This window comes from Ptychodera flava, chromosome 22 (assembly GCF_041260155.1).
Source record: "Ptychodera flava strain L36383 chromosome 22, AS_Pfla_20210202, whole genome shotgun sequence".
Classification (NCBI taxonomy): domain Eukaryota; kingdom Metazoa; phylum Hemichordata; class Enteropneusta; family Ptychoderidae; genus Ptychodera; species Ptychodera flava.
The window spans coordinates 11,369,582-11,385,775 of record NC_091949.1 but is presented as its reverse complement, the minus strand read 5'-3'; the positions used below and the strand labels follow the sequence as shown (position 1 = coordinate 11,385,775).

Here is a 16,194-nt window from a genome sequence, read left to right as displayed (position 1 = left end):
TTCTTGTTTCTTGTTTGTCATAACTTTTTGTCAGTTTTACTTAAAAATTTTACATTTTGGTAGTGTTGGTAGTTCTTTGAGCATTTACACACGTCACTGGTTTCTGTGTGATTACTTTGGTAGATCAGGGGAACCCCACAACCAGACAACTTTGGTCAGGGGTGGCCAACCAGTCAATATTCAGAAATTCAAATCACAGGTAATTGTGTGCATACATATGCTGTTTTGAGGTGTCTTGAACAACATTAAAAGTGTGTACGCATCCCCGGGGGTGGGGGGGGGGTGAAAGGGTCTCCCAATACATACAGAGCTTGCCGCCCCAAGTTAAAAACATTTACCCATGTATATTCTAAAAATATGACCCATTGTCAGGGATTTGCTTGACAATTTGTAGAATTTTCTCCTGTATTCTATAGCATGCGAAGGTTTTCCAAACTATGGGACATTTGCTTTGCTATCGGCCCCTGCTTTGTTTTGTTTTTTCGGATGAACCACCACCCACGTTTAGAGACTTTTTCGTGGAAAAGTTACCCATCCCGGCGGCACATAGGCCTACCCATACATCTTTCTATGGGAGTACCCCGGGGTTTGCATATGGCCACTGGGAACGATTTGAACAATTCTCTCCCGCCAATCACTGTACTGCTGTTCCCAATACACCAACAATTCCTGGCTTTGCCTCTCACAGCACTTACCACATCCATTTTTCTAAGCGGTCAAAAAGTTTGTAGCATTTGCCTTTCCTGTTTATGGTTGTTCTCGTTTCAGTTACAGTAGATTCAGATATCTGAAGTCCTCACTGCCGTGTCTTTGATGTACCGACAATGCGTTTCGCATCCCTTTCGGTAAACTCCCGAAAACAAACGAATTGCAATCCCTTACAACCATTTGGCCTTTTACAAATTGTCCATTCAGCAAAAGATGAAATTTCCCCGCCCCTGGTATGGAAAGAGTACCCCTCTCTCAAATCCGTCCACCAGGAAAAGGCTTTTTAAAGTTTTGCATGAGCAGAGCAGCTTTGTTGTATATGATGCCTAGATAAGATCTTACTCACACGCGTAAAAACGCCTGGACACAATATGATTATCAGTTATAGTCGATAAAAATGTCGGCAAATCCAGCATTTATTGACGTAAAACTGATTGCGTCATAAAGTTTTTTATGAATAATAGCATATATAGTGTGTGCCCACATTGGTGGCAGGCTTGGTTGCCCAGATCACAGGCACTCGCAGCGTTGCTTGGATAGTCGCTTGAACGCTTGGTAGTAGAGTGAGGCTGAAGGCCTAACTTCGTAGAAGTATAAAGAACGGAAGGTTTGACACAACAAATGGGTGAGAAGTCCAAAACCAACAAAATAAAACACCCACCCTCAAAAAAATAAATAAAATCGGCCGGTCGAAAATATCTCCGAAAGTTCCAATCTTTACTCTGGTGACATGTTACTGATATATGCCAATTAAATCTAGGCGAAAATTTACTGTCAGGCAATTCACCGCATTCACGATGCCAGTCCGCCTTTTGGAAGTGTACTTTTACTCTCATAACCCTTTGTACTTGAACGATTGACCCCCTGATCCTAATGGCGGACTACTATTTTCACCGAGTACGGGCGATCGACAATAGTTACTGTATTTTTATCTCATAGAGTTAACAAAGGGATGGTGGTCATTTTGAATTTCAAATATCGGGAAATGTTAGGTAATTTGTTTCTCTAGTTACACACTTTCACACGGTGACCCCCGCTTTTTATTCTGATTTGGTAAGAGTATAGTTGAAAGTTTCAGTGAGGAAAAAATCAGCAAGAGTTTAAGTCTTTCACTTTCGATACACATACTAGCTTAATGCCTGAGGCTCCACTATCACTTGCAAGCGTAACTTCAGCACTCGTCGCTCTATCGTTACTGTCCCTCACAGGCGCCAGTGGGTTGGGTAGCCTGCGAACTCGATCGATTTGCTGCTCGATCTATCGATCCCGTACTCGATATGCCCGCCACTATAAAGGTTGCAGTGGTCTAAAAAAATCGATCCTGCAGACTACCCAGCCCACTGGCGCCAGTGCTGTCCCTTCAGAATCGGGAAACCTCTTTACAGCAGGGAGCTCAATATTCTGGTGGTGTCTTAATCAAAGGAGTAAATAAATAAATAAATAAATAAATAAATAAATAAATAAATAAATAAATAAATAAATAAATAAATAGTGATAATGACAATGTGTTGTTGTTTGTCAAAAAAGAAAAAACTGTTATCATATAGGGATGCCTATTGCCAGAGGTTCATTGACAAAATATATCATTTTGTTTATTGATTCATCTCGAATGACAGAAGCTAAGATTCTACGCTGACTGTAGGCGTACAGTCAGCGTAGAATCTTTCTCTTTGTCAGTCCACAATCACCTGTTTTCTAAAATTCCGCTCTGCGCCTACGCGCCAAAAACACGTGTATACATATGCTTGAGATCCTCTCAGGCATATGTACATACGTCTATGGGGCACGTAGGCGCATAGCTGCAGTACAATAGCTTGAGGTTTTGGCTGGGTATTTGGGTCGGACGGTTTTGCCGTCCGACCAACAGACAGTTGAGAAAGTTTCTCGACTGTCTATGTCCGACCCAAATACCAAGGCAAAACCTCGAGATACACTACTGCAGCTAGTAGGCGCAGAGCGGAATTTTAGAACAGGTGACTGAGGTCAGTCTTTGTCAGAATACCATCTTTCTGATGGTCACACTGTTGACCCTGCCAGTCAATCACAGTGATTGCGTATACGCCGGGTAACCCCCGCGTGACACAGAAAAATGTGTCATAGGGGCTGTCAGGCGTTATCAGATGACATGGCTACCAAATCGAATTGCCAGCCTGTCGAAACTTAAGAGTGTATTTAAATCTTCCTACATACTATAGACATACAGGTATTAAAACCTGTGACGTTGTGTAACATTCCTGTCCGTCTTTCCAGTGGGCGATTAAAAGGGCTACCTCATCACGTGCTCAACACAGCTCTTTAACATATCCAATACCATCAACTTCCTCATTCGTCGTGCACCCACTTGTACAGACCTTGCAGGCCTATTTCGAAGACAGCGCTTGCATCTACTTTCAAGGTCGCGGACTTGCTGTGCACCTGGCCTTGAATCAGGTAGGTAAAGCACAATTCCCGACAGGTGTGTCTTGGTTTATAAATTCTGTCCAGTAACCGTGATTGTTGTTAGTGTAGTCTGCAAGATGTCTGACGTAGGTGTACATACGGTTCGTGCTGTACTGCAAGAGGAAGTAAAAATATAAGTGCGTCACTGTGGTTCAATCCCGGCGATAAATTTTGGCATTTCCACTTCAATAATTCACGTATGTCGACATCGTCTGTCAGAAGATAAATGTGTTCATACTCCGAACCTATATATCTAATACGAAAGCAGTTGGTTTTCTAAAACATTCCCTTTATCCGAACAATGTTCACGGCGTTTTCTGAGACAATACACTTGGTGTCATGCATTGGAAATTTCTAAACAGTCGGTCCATGCAGCAGGAGTTGACAGTATATTTTAAGGAGACGAGTATGTGCAGGGAGAACGGAAATGCTAGTATGTTTGGTTGAATGACGGTTGTTGTGTGGGGAGCGGCGGCCTCTGATCTACCGTCATTTTATCATAGCGTGTGTCTGTCTATATACAGATTGTTGTCACCTATACCTTTATTGCCCTTCTGTGCATTTGCCTGAGATTTGGAGTGTGAAAAGACCTTCATTTTCAGTATCAATCTTGGATGATCCAACGTATATTCATGTTTTGTTTTTTTTCCTGAGACAGCTCAGAGACGGAGATACTTTCTCGAATGCTCTATACCGCAAGAATTTTTAAACGCAAACAAGAGCTTGCGCAATGTGCATTATCGGGACCATTCCTTTTAAAGTAATACCTCGGGAGCCGCTTTACATGTAAACTTTCTCTCATCTACCTGTAAATTATCTAATTTCGTAATGAAAGATGAACAACTAGAAGTAATCGGTTTAATTTTGGACTACAGCACGGCAAATCAAATAAAAGTTACCGGTCTTTAAAAGTAAAATTCCGCCATTCCTTGAGCGAGATATTCAGTTTTCAGCTTTCACGAAAAAAAGGAGATGGAATTTTACTGTCTCCTCTAAAATTGAGTCCCTACACGAGCTGAATACCAGGGTACACTACTTTGTTCATGTCGTAAGATTTCGAGTAAAGTTATAATCTAAAGTGCTCGCTATCTTAAGGTAGAACGCGCCTCGGGGACAGATATTCGGACTCTCAAACTTTTACAATTCTTTTCTGATATACCACTTGTAGGGGTTCATTTTAAAGCTCTCGGTGTAAGAAAACTTTTTATCGGCTTAGTTTTCGAAATTTGATTTTTTTCCTCCGTAGAGTTAACAAAGGGATGGCACCCATTTTGAAATTTAAATCTTCGTGTATCGTGGGTTATTTGTTTCTCTAGTACCAAAATTTGCATCGTGACCTCCGGTTTTCATTCTTGATTTTGAAAGAGAATGGTTGAAAGATTCCTTAAGGAAAGATAGAGCAAAGTTTAAGTCTTTCACTTTCGAAGCACATTCTACCTTAACGTCGGAGAGGACAGTTTATTCTTTTGTGAACTTTGTTGAACTTTGTTCTGAAAGAGAACATCGTATCCCAATGCGAGGCGGGGATTTTCTGTGACTCAGACTATTTGCATTGACTAAACTGCCAGGCATGCAGCGTTAAACTTGTTTGCACGTGCATTATAACGCCACCTAGTGGCGATTTATTTAAAGTTAGGTAAACTGTCATCGAATTCCCCATTTCTCAAAAAAAAAAAGAATTATTATTTTCTTTGCAAGAGATGAGTGCCCTTAAAAGCCGAATGCGTTTAGGTCGATCGACTTTCGAGGCTGGCGTTGCTAAATTCCGTGGTGTAATGTTATCAAGTTCATTGACGCAGGAGCTGACGACTATAGATAAGGTACGAAGCTACAAGTTACAGCCTCTTGTAATTGTTGCCTGCAATAATAAAAAGATTTGCTGTGATTGACCAAATTTTTTGTAGAAACAAAAGCTGTCAATATCGACATGTCACCAAAGTGGCTGTAACCATAGCAGAAAACGTTCCTTCAGTGTCTATGCTGTAACCAAGCTTAAGTCAGGGCGTTTTGAAAATTCTAGCAAGAATAATATCAAGAACAGTTTAACTAATTCATTTTCTTGCAGATTTAAATGAATAGAGACTATGAATAATTTCGGAAAGGTAAATTCTGGATATTTTATTTCCCTGCTAAACGTTTCATCAATGTTCTATTTACATATAAGAGGAATGGTTCAAGCTTCTCTTAAGCAATGTGACACTGTTTCATTTTCGTAGCGAGTGTTACAGAGATATAAATTGCGACGTCATCAAGGTCAGAAGTCGTCTTGATTTGCTTGTTCGTGTTGGACAGTTGTGTAAATGACTGTTCTTTACATTCATGAGGTGAAATGCCTCTGGCACCAATATCACAGAAAAAATTATCTGTCGATGGCTTTGTCAACATAACTTGACACATGTCAACATATCACTTCGTGTGTAGCTGTCTCGTTAATTGTATAAATGTTTTTCTTCCGATCTTGTTGGTATGACAAGTTGACACAAACAGTGTCACTAGCCGAGTTTTCATTCAGATCAAACTACATAAAGTACGCCAAGCATAGTCGTATGCACGCCATCGGGAAAACAAACGCTTGATATTTTGCCTTCATATAATCAGATAAATTTAAACAGCAAGAACACGGTCGCTTATTGGACACAAAGAAAATTTACAATGCAGAAGTACTTCTAGTTAATAACATGATTATTAAAAAAAAGATCACAGAGATAGAAGAGGCGATTACGACATGTGTTAGGGATCCTTTCTTTCTTATTGGGGAGGGTAGGAGAAATCGGAGCGATGAGTTTTACAGAACGGTTAGGGGGTCAAATTTACAATAGACGATTTGAGGGCGAGTAATGTTTTACAACTGATTTGTATGGCTTCTATTACATTACCAAAATAGGACCGAAAATTCAAAAAATTTAAAATGGAATATGGTTAATTCTCTAAGATTTGGAACAATCAATATAAGCTTATAAGTGGAATTCTATTAGCAACAAACAACAAAGTGCACAGATCCCAGCTTGTAGTATAATAATAGGAATAGTAAATATTGGCTTCTTGTGTCGCTTTGACACTTCTGGCCTAAAAAAAGTAAATAGCCTACAGTCAGATACTGTCCCGAGTGAAAAGTTATGTGCAATGGTCGTGTTGTAAATTCCAGCGCCACGTCTGGATGACACATCATGGCTACATTATGATATTTTTCTTAAATTATTCTGATCATTATGTTGACCCACGGGCGGGGGTCGCATTTTACAAATGTTGAATTGGGGGACAGTCATATTTTATAATGAATTCTCAACTTGTACACTTCTTTCGTTTCTTGAATTCCAATCAGGTGCCCCCTCTAAATTTATAGAGGCTCCCTTACCCTCCTTAAAATTATTTTCTTGCGGTTATGGCCAAAAGAATATAACATAATTCATAGGTCGTTAATCAGACATTCCCGAGGGAAAACGATGACGGTTAGTATTATTTCTGGAATTAAAAAAAAATCTTGAAATTAGGCAGCAGTATTAACATGGCGCTAAATTTCAATATGCAAATGAAAAATTGAACCGTCCGTTACAATAGTAAATTTCTATGTCAGTTTGATCATTTGCAAAAATTATTCAATGTAAAAAAACTAGCATCAAGTAGAAAATGTAACGTCATCATTATCTACCCAAGTAACCTTTGGGCTCTTATTCTCAGGTTTATCTGTACTAAAACCATCAAGGTAAAACCATGGACACAACGCCGAAAAACAACAGATTGTCTGTGGTAATCACATTTTGCCTCGGTATCCTTGGTTACTTCCGTGGTTGTCGAGGCGACAGGCGTAGAAGGTGCCTTCCATGTTGGCTGAAATCGCACGGCAGTGAAGAGTTGAGGAAGCTGTTCGAATATGAGACGTGTGCTGACAATTCCGGTGACGTCGATGAAGATGGGAAAGAAAGATGTCTGATTTGTGATGATCTGAACAATGTAACCGGTTCGGACACACGAGGATCAAATCGAGGTAACTGAGTTTTTCTCCCAGATAACATCACCCGACCAACCGCAAGTGTTAGACGGGCTTCTGACTAGTTAAAAAATTACTTTTAGACAAAAATCGTTGCATCTTTTTCTTTAATATTTCGTGCTTCATGTATTCAAAAAATGATATGTACATATCAATTATATCGCTTTTAGTTCAATTGAGAGGCATTATTCGACCTTATCCCTTGTTATCGCCAAATGTCAATAACTGCTTGACAGTACATCATACTTTTGATACCTAGTAACGAACGAAAACTCCATTGATTGGAGAATTATTTAATGGCTCTGTAGGAGAAATCGAATTTCTCTATTTTTTGGCACTGGCAGTCTAATCGAATGAGCTCTTTGAATGCTCAGGGTGGCGAGGGGCAACAATTACCATGTCACAGCACCCTGTACATGCGTTATATTCGACGTAAATGTGTGCGAGTTGTTCGACGGCGGTGATTGGGTGACAGGCCTACCTGTTAACTTTGTAGCCAATCTTTAATTCTGCGGTCTTTTTTCTCTGTAGATCAAGACTATATCTCGGTTCCTGCGGAAACTGACATGCTTCTGGGCGGAAGTGGCAGAAAGAATGGTAATTTACAATACAGAACGGCGATCCTAGGTAAAGCTCAGTCGTGTTACTTTAAAAGCTTTTCGTCATAATTTAAGCGCTCCCAATACTTATAAGCTATCGTCATTGTACATTTATCTTTCTTTCGGTTGGAAAATACAAATATCAAATTTATTAAGCATTGTATGTAACTTCATTGCTTTACTAGACATTCTTCTGATTTGACTGATATGATAAGGCCAAGAAAAATAAAAAGCCATTTCTCATCCTTGACATATTTCAAAAATGGCGGTGACGCGGGTTTTTTTATCTCTCAATTCGTTTTATTTTTCCATCAACAAGAAAGGGTTCTTCATGAAAATATTTACTGGTATGAATGGAAAAAGGTGACAATCACCAAGTACGGTGGCCGAATAGAGAGTTGCAGTCAATAAGGGGCAACTTCTTTGAAAAAAAAATAACAAAACGTGTTTTTAGGCGCTTAAAGTGTTAATATTGCACTTAAAATAATTTTGGCAAAAATAACTTACGACGCGGAAAATGAAAGCTGTCTGTAAGTGGCTTCCCGCCGCCATAATTCTGAAAAGCTTCCCCTCCCACCAAATATTTTCCCTCTCCCTTCCGTACGACCCAACACTCTAGTGACCCTCTCCTCACCACAAGAACTCCCAACTCCCCTCTCCCCATAACAAAAGTCCCCCACTACCCTCTCATTAACATATGATTTTGTCCTTCCGACAATTAAAAGCGTGCTATATTTCAGACTTCTTTTTACTTTGAACAGAAAAAATTAGTTCACAATAAAGTTTAAACTGGCGACTGTTGCCCACTGTAAAATTAAAACAAACATTTCAACTCCAACTGATATAAGAGTTGCATTTTCCCGCAAAGTGACATAAAACAGGTGTCCTTCCCTGCCCACCGAGAGAATAAACTATCCGCCCTCCTGCCAGCCAAACGCTTGTTAACACATTTTTTTACGAACAGCTTCATTGGTTGCCCTTGTCAAATGTCAGTAACCGAGGGTGCCTATTGCAAGATTAACACTACAACTCGTATCTCATGCCGACACTGAACCCCCAGTCAGTTGCATTTGACGACGACTCCTCTTTGGATCCACTTTTCTAAACGTTTGCTTGGTGGAAAGTTGCTGGTATTAGTCTTTCCATAGATTTTGTTTCTTTTCACTTGCGACAGATTAATGTCATCATGTTAGCCGTGACATGGTTGGTTTCATAATGCCGTACTTATCGCCTTCAAACAGTTCATCTGTCGAGAGTGCTGTAAAGTACTTAAATTCATCTGTATATAGTAATGTAGAGTAGTTGATAATTCATCATGGGGAAAAAACTGAAAAATTAAGCAAGAATACTTTACAACTGCAGGATACAAAATGATGACTAAATTCCACTTGCTTAATTGATACTAGCTGTCGTACAAGCAGAATATTATGTAAAACATTTCACAAACTCAGGAACAGAAGAAAAATGCAAAATTATAAAACAAACTATACAAAACAGACTCAAATGAATCGAAATATTAGCAGGTATCAAATTAAATATAGGAAAACGAGCGAGTGGATCTCGTGACTGTTTGATTCAATTTTGAAATATGGTATTTTCCTTTTGTAATTTATAGGTGATAATTATAAAAGTTCGATAAGCATTGTATTAAATGTTATCAAAGACCTGTTCTTGATCAGACAACAGCCGAATTCAAGAAATTGTAGCCAGGCTTTTATGTTTAAACGTACTGTTCTTCAGTATCTGAAACGATATAAAAATTTGGATATGAAAGAGAAAGCATTTCGGAGCAGCACTCCCGCCCCCGGCACCACCCCCACTTATTTGTACAAAATATGCCCTACTGAGCGGCCGGGAGTTCCCGCTGTAGTATAAAAGCTTGAATTTAATCAGGTAAACTGTTCTCCTATAGTTTGTCGTGTAAGCTGCTGATAAGATCTGCTGACCTTTGAAGCTGTTTGCCAATTCCTATAAATAAAAATATGATGTCATCGGATAAAAACAAGCATTGTTCAAACTCGACGTGTTATGTTGACTTAGAGAGAACGGTATTCTACAGAAGAATACTCAACGTGCGCAGTTGTAGCCAACTGAGTGAATGAATAGCGTGGAACTTCTCCTACGAAACCAAAAGTAAACAAAATAATGAAATATTCAGCTTGTTCTGTCAAAAAATAATCTGCTTGATCAAAACTGTTCAATTAAGACAGCTTCTGAAACTCTTCTTCTTTTTCGTTTTCAACAGACCGTTCCAGCGAAGAGCCTACAAGCAAGTGGTGTTCGCGATTGGCAACCGTTCTTTCGTTCCTGTGGCTGCTAATGGTAACGATTTTAATCGTGAATGACTGGCTGTCGCGAATCGTCCACAACTGGGGACGGACAGAATACGTGCTACATATGCTGTCGTACTCCACCTACCTGTTGCCCTTGATCGTGGTGGCGCTGTTGCGGATCATTGCTATTTTCTACGAATCCAGGCCACCGACCGAGCACTGGTGGGCGTACTCTTTAACCAGCGATCACGTACTGACACGTCTGAACATTCTGGGTCGGGGAGAAGCTGTGTATTTTGGATACCTGTGCGTTTTATTCCCAAGCGTCTGTGTTGGCTTCCAAATTGCCTATGATACCTACGAGATCGTTATCAAATGTAACACGGCCATCAACAGCAAGCTCTTCGTCGGATTCGTTGGCAGCTTCATCGGCGAGTTCATGTTCGCTTGCTTCTGCTATCTTATTTTTTTACTAAGGCGTTGCGTGAAAGCCAATCTGCAAGCGTGCCTTTTCTTTCTGAAAAAGCACATTGAGAAAGTGGACCTTTGTCGTCAACGCATTTTGGAAGGTTACGCTGACTTCTTGCGTTTACAAAATCTCATTTCTTTCTGGTTGGTGTTTCAATTTTCTCTGGCTATCTTCAAAGTTTCTTGTCAAATCTACTGGAACTACTTCGTTTTCGACAGTAACCGAAACAACATTTCGGCAGTGCTCATCAATGTCATGATATGGCTCGAGATTTTAATGTTTCTGACTTTGCCACCTCTGGCGGTCGGTGGATTTGACATTCTCTCTGTCTGGGACGACTTCAAACTAGACGTGAAGAGGCTATGCAGACAGAGGAACGCGGAGAATTGGTACTTGATTGTTAAAATGATCAAGGAACTCAGAGTCTTACAGAGCTCTATGTACATGACGGTTTTCTTTTCTGTGTTGGGGATCTTCTCGGCTCTGCAACTTAGCGACCAGTACGCCGAATATTGGCACGAGGATTCAGTTTGTGCGAACATCACCTCAAGGGGTGGTTTTTGAATCAAAACCTAGAGAATGAAAATAGCTTTTCGGAAAAGTATGCCCGTCATTAGTTCGAAAAACTCAAGGCATAAATACCAATGACACTATGTTTAAAAACGCTTGCATGAATGTCTTCCGAAATATATCGACCGGCAAAGTCTAATGATATGTATAAATGCCCCATTACTTTCCACAAGTAGACTCTAGAAAGCATACTTGTATCTAATTAGGTTCTGCAGGAATTATCTCTCTTTAATGTATGTTTAAGCAAAATCGTCAATGAACTACCTTTGCGTCTACGAGCATAGGACAAAAACGTGTACAATAACTAGAGCTTGTAATGTGTGAGAGACAAGTTTGATTAAGGACGGGAAATGTAAATTCCGTCAGTTTTTATAATAAATCATTGAAATTTGACAGACCAACATACATCACACACTATGGTACATTTAAAAAATAAATTGTGATATTTTTATTTTAGGACGACCAACATGAAGTAGCACACTTTGTACATCAAATAAAGTATATCTCGTATTTTATGTTATATTATATATTTGAGTTATACATACTCCCTTTCCCTCCATACAACATTTATATATATATATATATTTTCGCGTCTCATTTATATATATATATATATATATATATATATATATATATATATATATATATATATATATATCATACATGCTATGTCTGTATTGCCATTCTCCTATTGTTTAGACGGTACTAGTATGAACCCGTATTTTAACTAGTGAAAATACGAATTATATTTTCACTGTAACCGAACTACTTCCAGCTACGCGTACGCGTGACCTTCGCTGGGGTGTTCACATACATGTAAAACTGCTGAGCGAATAGACTTGTGACAATCCGAAACATCATTGTGAATGTGATTATGGTCAAAATTTGTTGTTTGCAGTCAGTTCATGGGCATTGCACTTAGGTACAAGCACAGTTGTACAAAAAACATACAAACGAACGCATTGAAAATGTGTATGTTTTGCCGACCCGACACCTGTCATCGTTTACGTCCAGTCCCATACGGTGGTATTTTCATGTCGTTTACTCTGCGCTGCCGAAGATTACGATCTAGGTTGACAGAACCGCTATATGAAAAGTTTCACGTTGACGAGTTTCAGTATCTGAGTGGTGAATTACATCGTTTACTGCCATAAATGAGCCACAAAAATCCAACCGCACTGAAAATACTGGCGACAGACGATGTGCATATATTATATTCCCGATTTTTACAGGTCTGTCAGTGAGATTCACAGGCCATGATTGTGCCCGGTGGCACCGGTGTGGGTTTCGGACAGACAATGTAAGATACAAGGGAAACTTAAACTTTCGTTTACGTTGTCGTGAAAGAAAATTAGTTCTATTTAGGCAAGCCAGTAAGGAAAATATACGAGCAGACGATAAAATACCTTTGAAATGTTTTATTCGTACAGCAACAAAATCACGAACGAGTTACGACGCTACAGCTTACAGTGTACTCACTTCACGTTTTCCCTAATCCGCTCACAAATTCCTTTCTAAGATGGTAAATTCGGCGTAATTGACGACTGAGGACATGTATAATCTTGGAGATAAACTGACTGGTACAGCTATTATATCCACTGTGCATTCATAGATGTCGCAGAGCTGTAGCTTCGTGCTGATCAGCTGTTCGATCGAGTTTGAAATCGAACGTTGGCGCGGCGCGAGTATTTTGACCCGATTTTGGCCGGCCTCATAACTTTCGCGAAGGGATGAGTGTGTGTTTCAAAACACGAAAACACACTCCAGCCTATTTTTTACTTCCACCGCCATTTCAAGCTAAAATAAGTCTTCTTCAAAGTGTGAAAACCTGTGTCGACATCTTAATATTTAAATTGTTCGCTTCAAAAGTGTGCCACCAACCCTCCTTTGAAGTGGAATGGCCCAACAGCGGAATAATATCAAGAAGTGATACGGTTGTCATCACTCCTTAGCAACCAACTTTTTATCAGTACAGCGATGAGCAAGCAAGGTCGATTTCAATGGATTTCGTCGCTGATTTCGGAACGTCCGTAGGAAAAAAATTATAACCAAAGCATGCATGTATGATAAAGGGGTTATTACACGAAGTTTGGGCGATACCGCGTCGTATTCTCGTGATGTGTCCGCATTTTGACTCGTTGCTGCGCAACTCGTCAAAATACGGACACATCACTCGAATACGACGCGGTATCGCCCAAACTTCGTGTAATAACCCCTAATTATATATATATATATATATATATATATATATATATATATATATATATATATATATACACACACAAAAGTGAAAGATGCATACAACTATAGTTCAGGTAATTAAGACACCGTACTTTAAGTCATTTTGTGTCGCACACACCTATTTCGTATGTATCTACGTGTGTATGTATGTATGTATACATGTATACATAGTATAACAAAGCACATCCAGCGACGGACAGTTCACGACATATATGCACGAGCGATAGCGAGTGCAAATATGGAGTGAACTGGTCAAAATCGAGTGGTATACCGTTGCTGGGTGTTATTTATTGCTATTATATCATAACAGTATATTGAAATTCTGGCGAGGAACGACAAATCAGTGTTTTGCTCAAGCTGAGAGCTCGCGCGTATGCCAGCCGTGGTATATCGCCAATATACCACGGTTCTTTTCGCGTCTCAACCAATCAGATCGCTGTAGCCTATTTGCGCCATCGATATACTGGTATGATATGATATATAATTTGTACATGTCTATGTATGTATCTATGTATGTATGTATCTATGTATGTGCGGCTTATCTATGTATGTCATGTCCTTCGAATTTACCCACTTGTGTTCAGTCAATGTTCACAGCATATCATCGGTGCAAAGACTATTGATGATTCGCTTGACCTCTGATAAAATCTCAAACAGAAATGTTTTCGTCGGTGAGATTTTATTGGCATTACACGTTTCACTTTCTATCAAATATTTAAAGTGTCATCAGGAATTTTATTCCTAAAACTATGAAGATTTTCAAATTTTGTGAAAATCTAATTTACGAAACGTAGGAAAATTAAAAACAAAATTGTGTTCGGATTGTTGGGCGCCCTCTTTGGCAACCTGTAAAACGAGTTGAAAGACACGATGATGGGAGGATGTTTCGTACAGGTATTCTTGGGAAATGTTAGGCTAATTCACCCGTAGTTAACGATGAAATATGATGTAGACAGGCTGAGTCTTGAAAAAGCTACTTATTCCTCTCTTTTTCATTTGTTTGCTAGACAACCTATACCAAATTTAATAGTATCAAATACTGTGACACGGCGATCTTAACCGAACATCTTAAGTTATAAAGGTATATTAGAATACAAAACAGGAAAAACCGTACTACGACAGTCTACTGTCAATGAGAACACAGACAATCCTCTGTTGACTTTTAAACATTTTATTACATAAGTGTAAAAGATCAATTAACTTGTTATATATTAATCAATTTCATTTTCATATTCTGGAACGAACATTTCAAACTTTGCAATCAAGTCCCCAGCATGGGGTCTCAGCTGAGGTGCGTAAAAGCAAGGCCGAAGGATGTTGAATAGAGTGTCATTGCCAATCACATCAAGACCTTCAGGGCAGATGTCAAAGCCTAGCTTCATGGCAACTGGAAAGGCTTCTTCAAACTCGTCATCGTCATCTACTTCAGGCCAGGGCGGCATTGCAATAAAGAGTTCAATTACCGTGGCAGCCAAGGACCACACATCCAGTGATGGTGCTAAGGATTGGCACTGAAAGATGACGGCTTCGGGAGCCATATACTGCATTGTACCACAACAAATATTGTGTGTGGAACCGATGTAACCGGAACATCCAAAGTCACACAAGACAGGTTTGCCATTTCGGATCTGTTAATCAAAATATTAAGAAAAATTATTGGTACACAAAATACACCATTTTTTTGCACAAATCATCCTCTCATCTGTCCTTATTATCTGATAATTATCTTCTCTCTGATCAGTATGAAGTATGGCATAGATGTCTTAGAGGTGAAAAGTGTCAGGAATTTCTGTCTGTCTGTCTGTCTGTCAGGCCGTGTGTCTACCAGCCTATTTATAGTCCTTTCCATATAATGTCTTTTGTCTGTGTCTCGTCGGTTTTGTGTCTGTTTGTCTTTCAGCTTGGTTTTTTGTATGAACAACTTTTAACGATTTCAAGGGTTCAAGGGCTTTCTCTTTACCGCAGAGTGATAGCACACAAATTACACATCACTTACCATGATATTTTCTGGGTTGATGTCGTTGTGGACGATGCTCAGCTTTGTGTGCAGGTAGTCAACAGCCTGACATAACTGGATGGCAATATTGATCTTTTCAACATAATCGACCTGTAAAACGAAAACACACACACGAAAAGGAGTTACTGAGCTGTAGACTTAGAAGAAGCAGACTTAGAAGAAGAAGACTTAATTAAGGTGTTTGCAAATTGTAAATGTTTCGATGACCAAAAGGTTTCACAGGTTTTCCTGTATATGTGTTCAATGGCATATACTCCATGGAAGACACTCATTCATCTGAAGTCGACATCTTATACAGTACAGCACACAAGGTATACCTTATGTATCTTGCAAAATTCGATTTTTAATTTTTTTCAGTATGTTCTACTTTTTTAAGATTGTTAGTTAGTAAGGATATAATGCAATCGTAGTATATAAACGTCTCTTTTGATTAAAATATTCAGAGTAAATTTACACAAAGTGTCGTACTGGCAAAACGCCTCAAAAACTGCAACATTCCTGCACGCTACAGAAAAATACCATAAAGGCACAAAGAACATCTTGTATTCAATGCTTATTAACTGAACTAACCTGGTATTGCTCTTTGTAGATGACGTCAGCAAGACTCAATCGTGGAATGACGCAATCGGTGAAAATGGAGACAGTGTAAAGATCAGTGGACACTCCAAACAAATGGATGAAGAAATCACAGCCATCCCTTGTAATGTCTCTGAAGTACAAAACATGATAATGACAAATTAATATCGAGTCACAGTGTCCTTTGTCAGGACGACTTTACGGGATACTATCGAGAATGTGAACTAAAGAAACGCTGTCGTGTATCGACAATGTACAGAAAATCACAATAAATCTTATGCTTTCTTCTTTGCAATACTTTTTATGGACACATA

At 39.3% G+C, this 16,194-nt stretch overlaps 1 protein-coding gene across 1 annotated transcript; it reads left to right on the top strand.

Annotated features, from left to right (window-relative positions):
* Positions 1-2,938: 2,938 nt before the first annotated feature.
* On the top strand, positions 2,939-11,561 carry LOC139122673 (uncharacterized). Its single transcript, XM_070688279.1, has 4 exons — positions 2,939-3,138; positions 6,826-7,132; positions 7,667-7,762; positions 9,980-11,561. Exons 2-4 carry the CDS (start codon positions 6,859-6,861, stop codon positions 11,038-11,040), a joined length of 1,431 nt encoding a protein of 476 aa, XP_070544380.1. The 5' UTR covers positions 2,939-3,138; positions 6,826-6,858; the 3' UTR covers positions 11,041-11,561.
* The last annotated feature ends 4,633 nt before the right edge of the window (positions 11,562-16,194 follow it).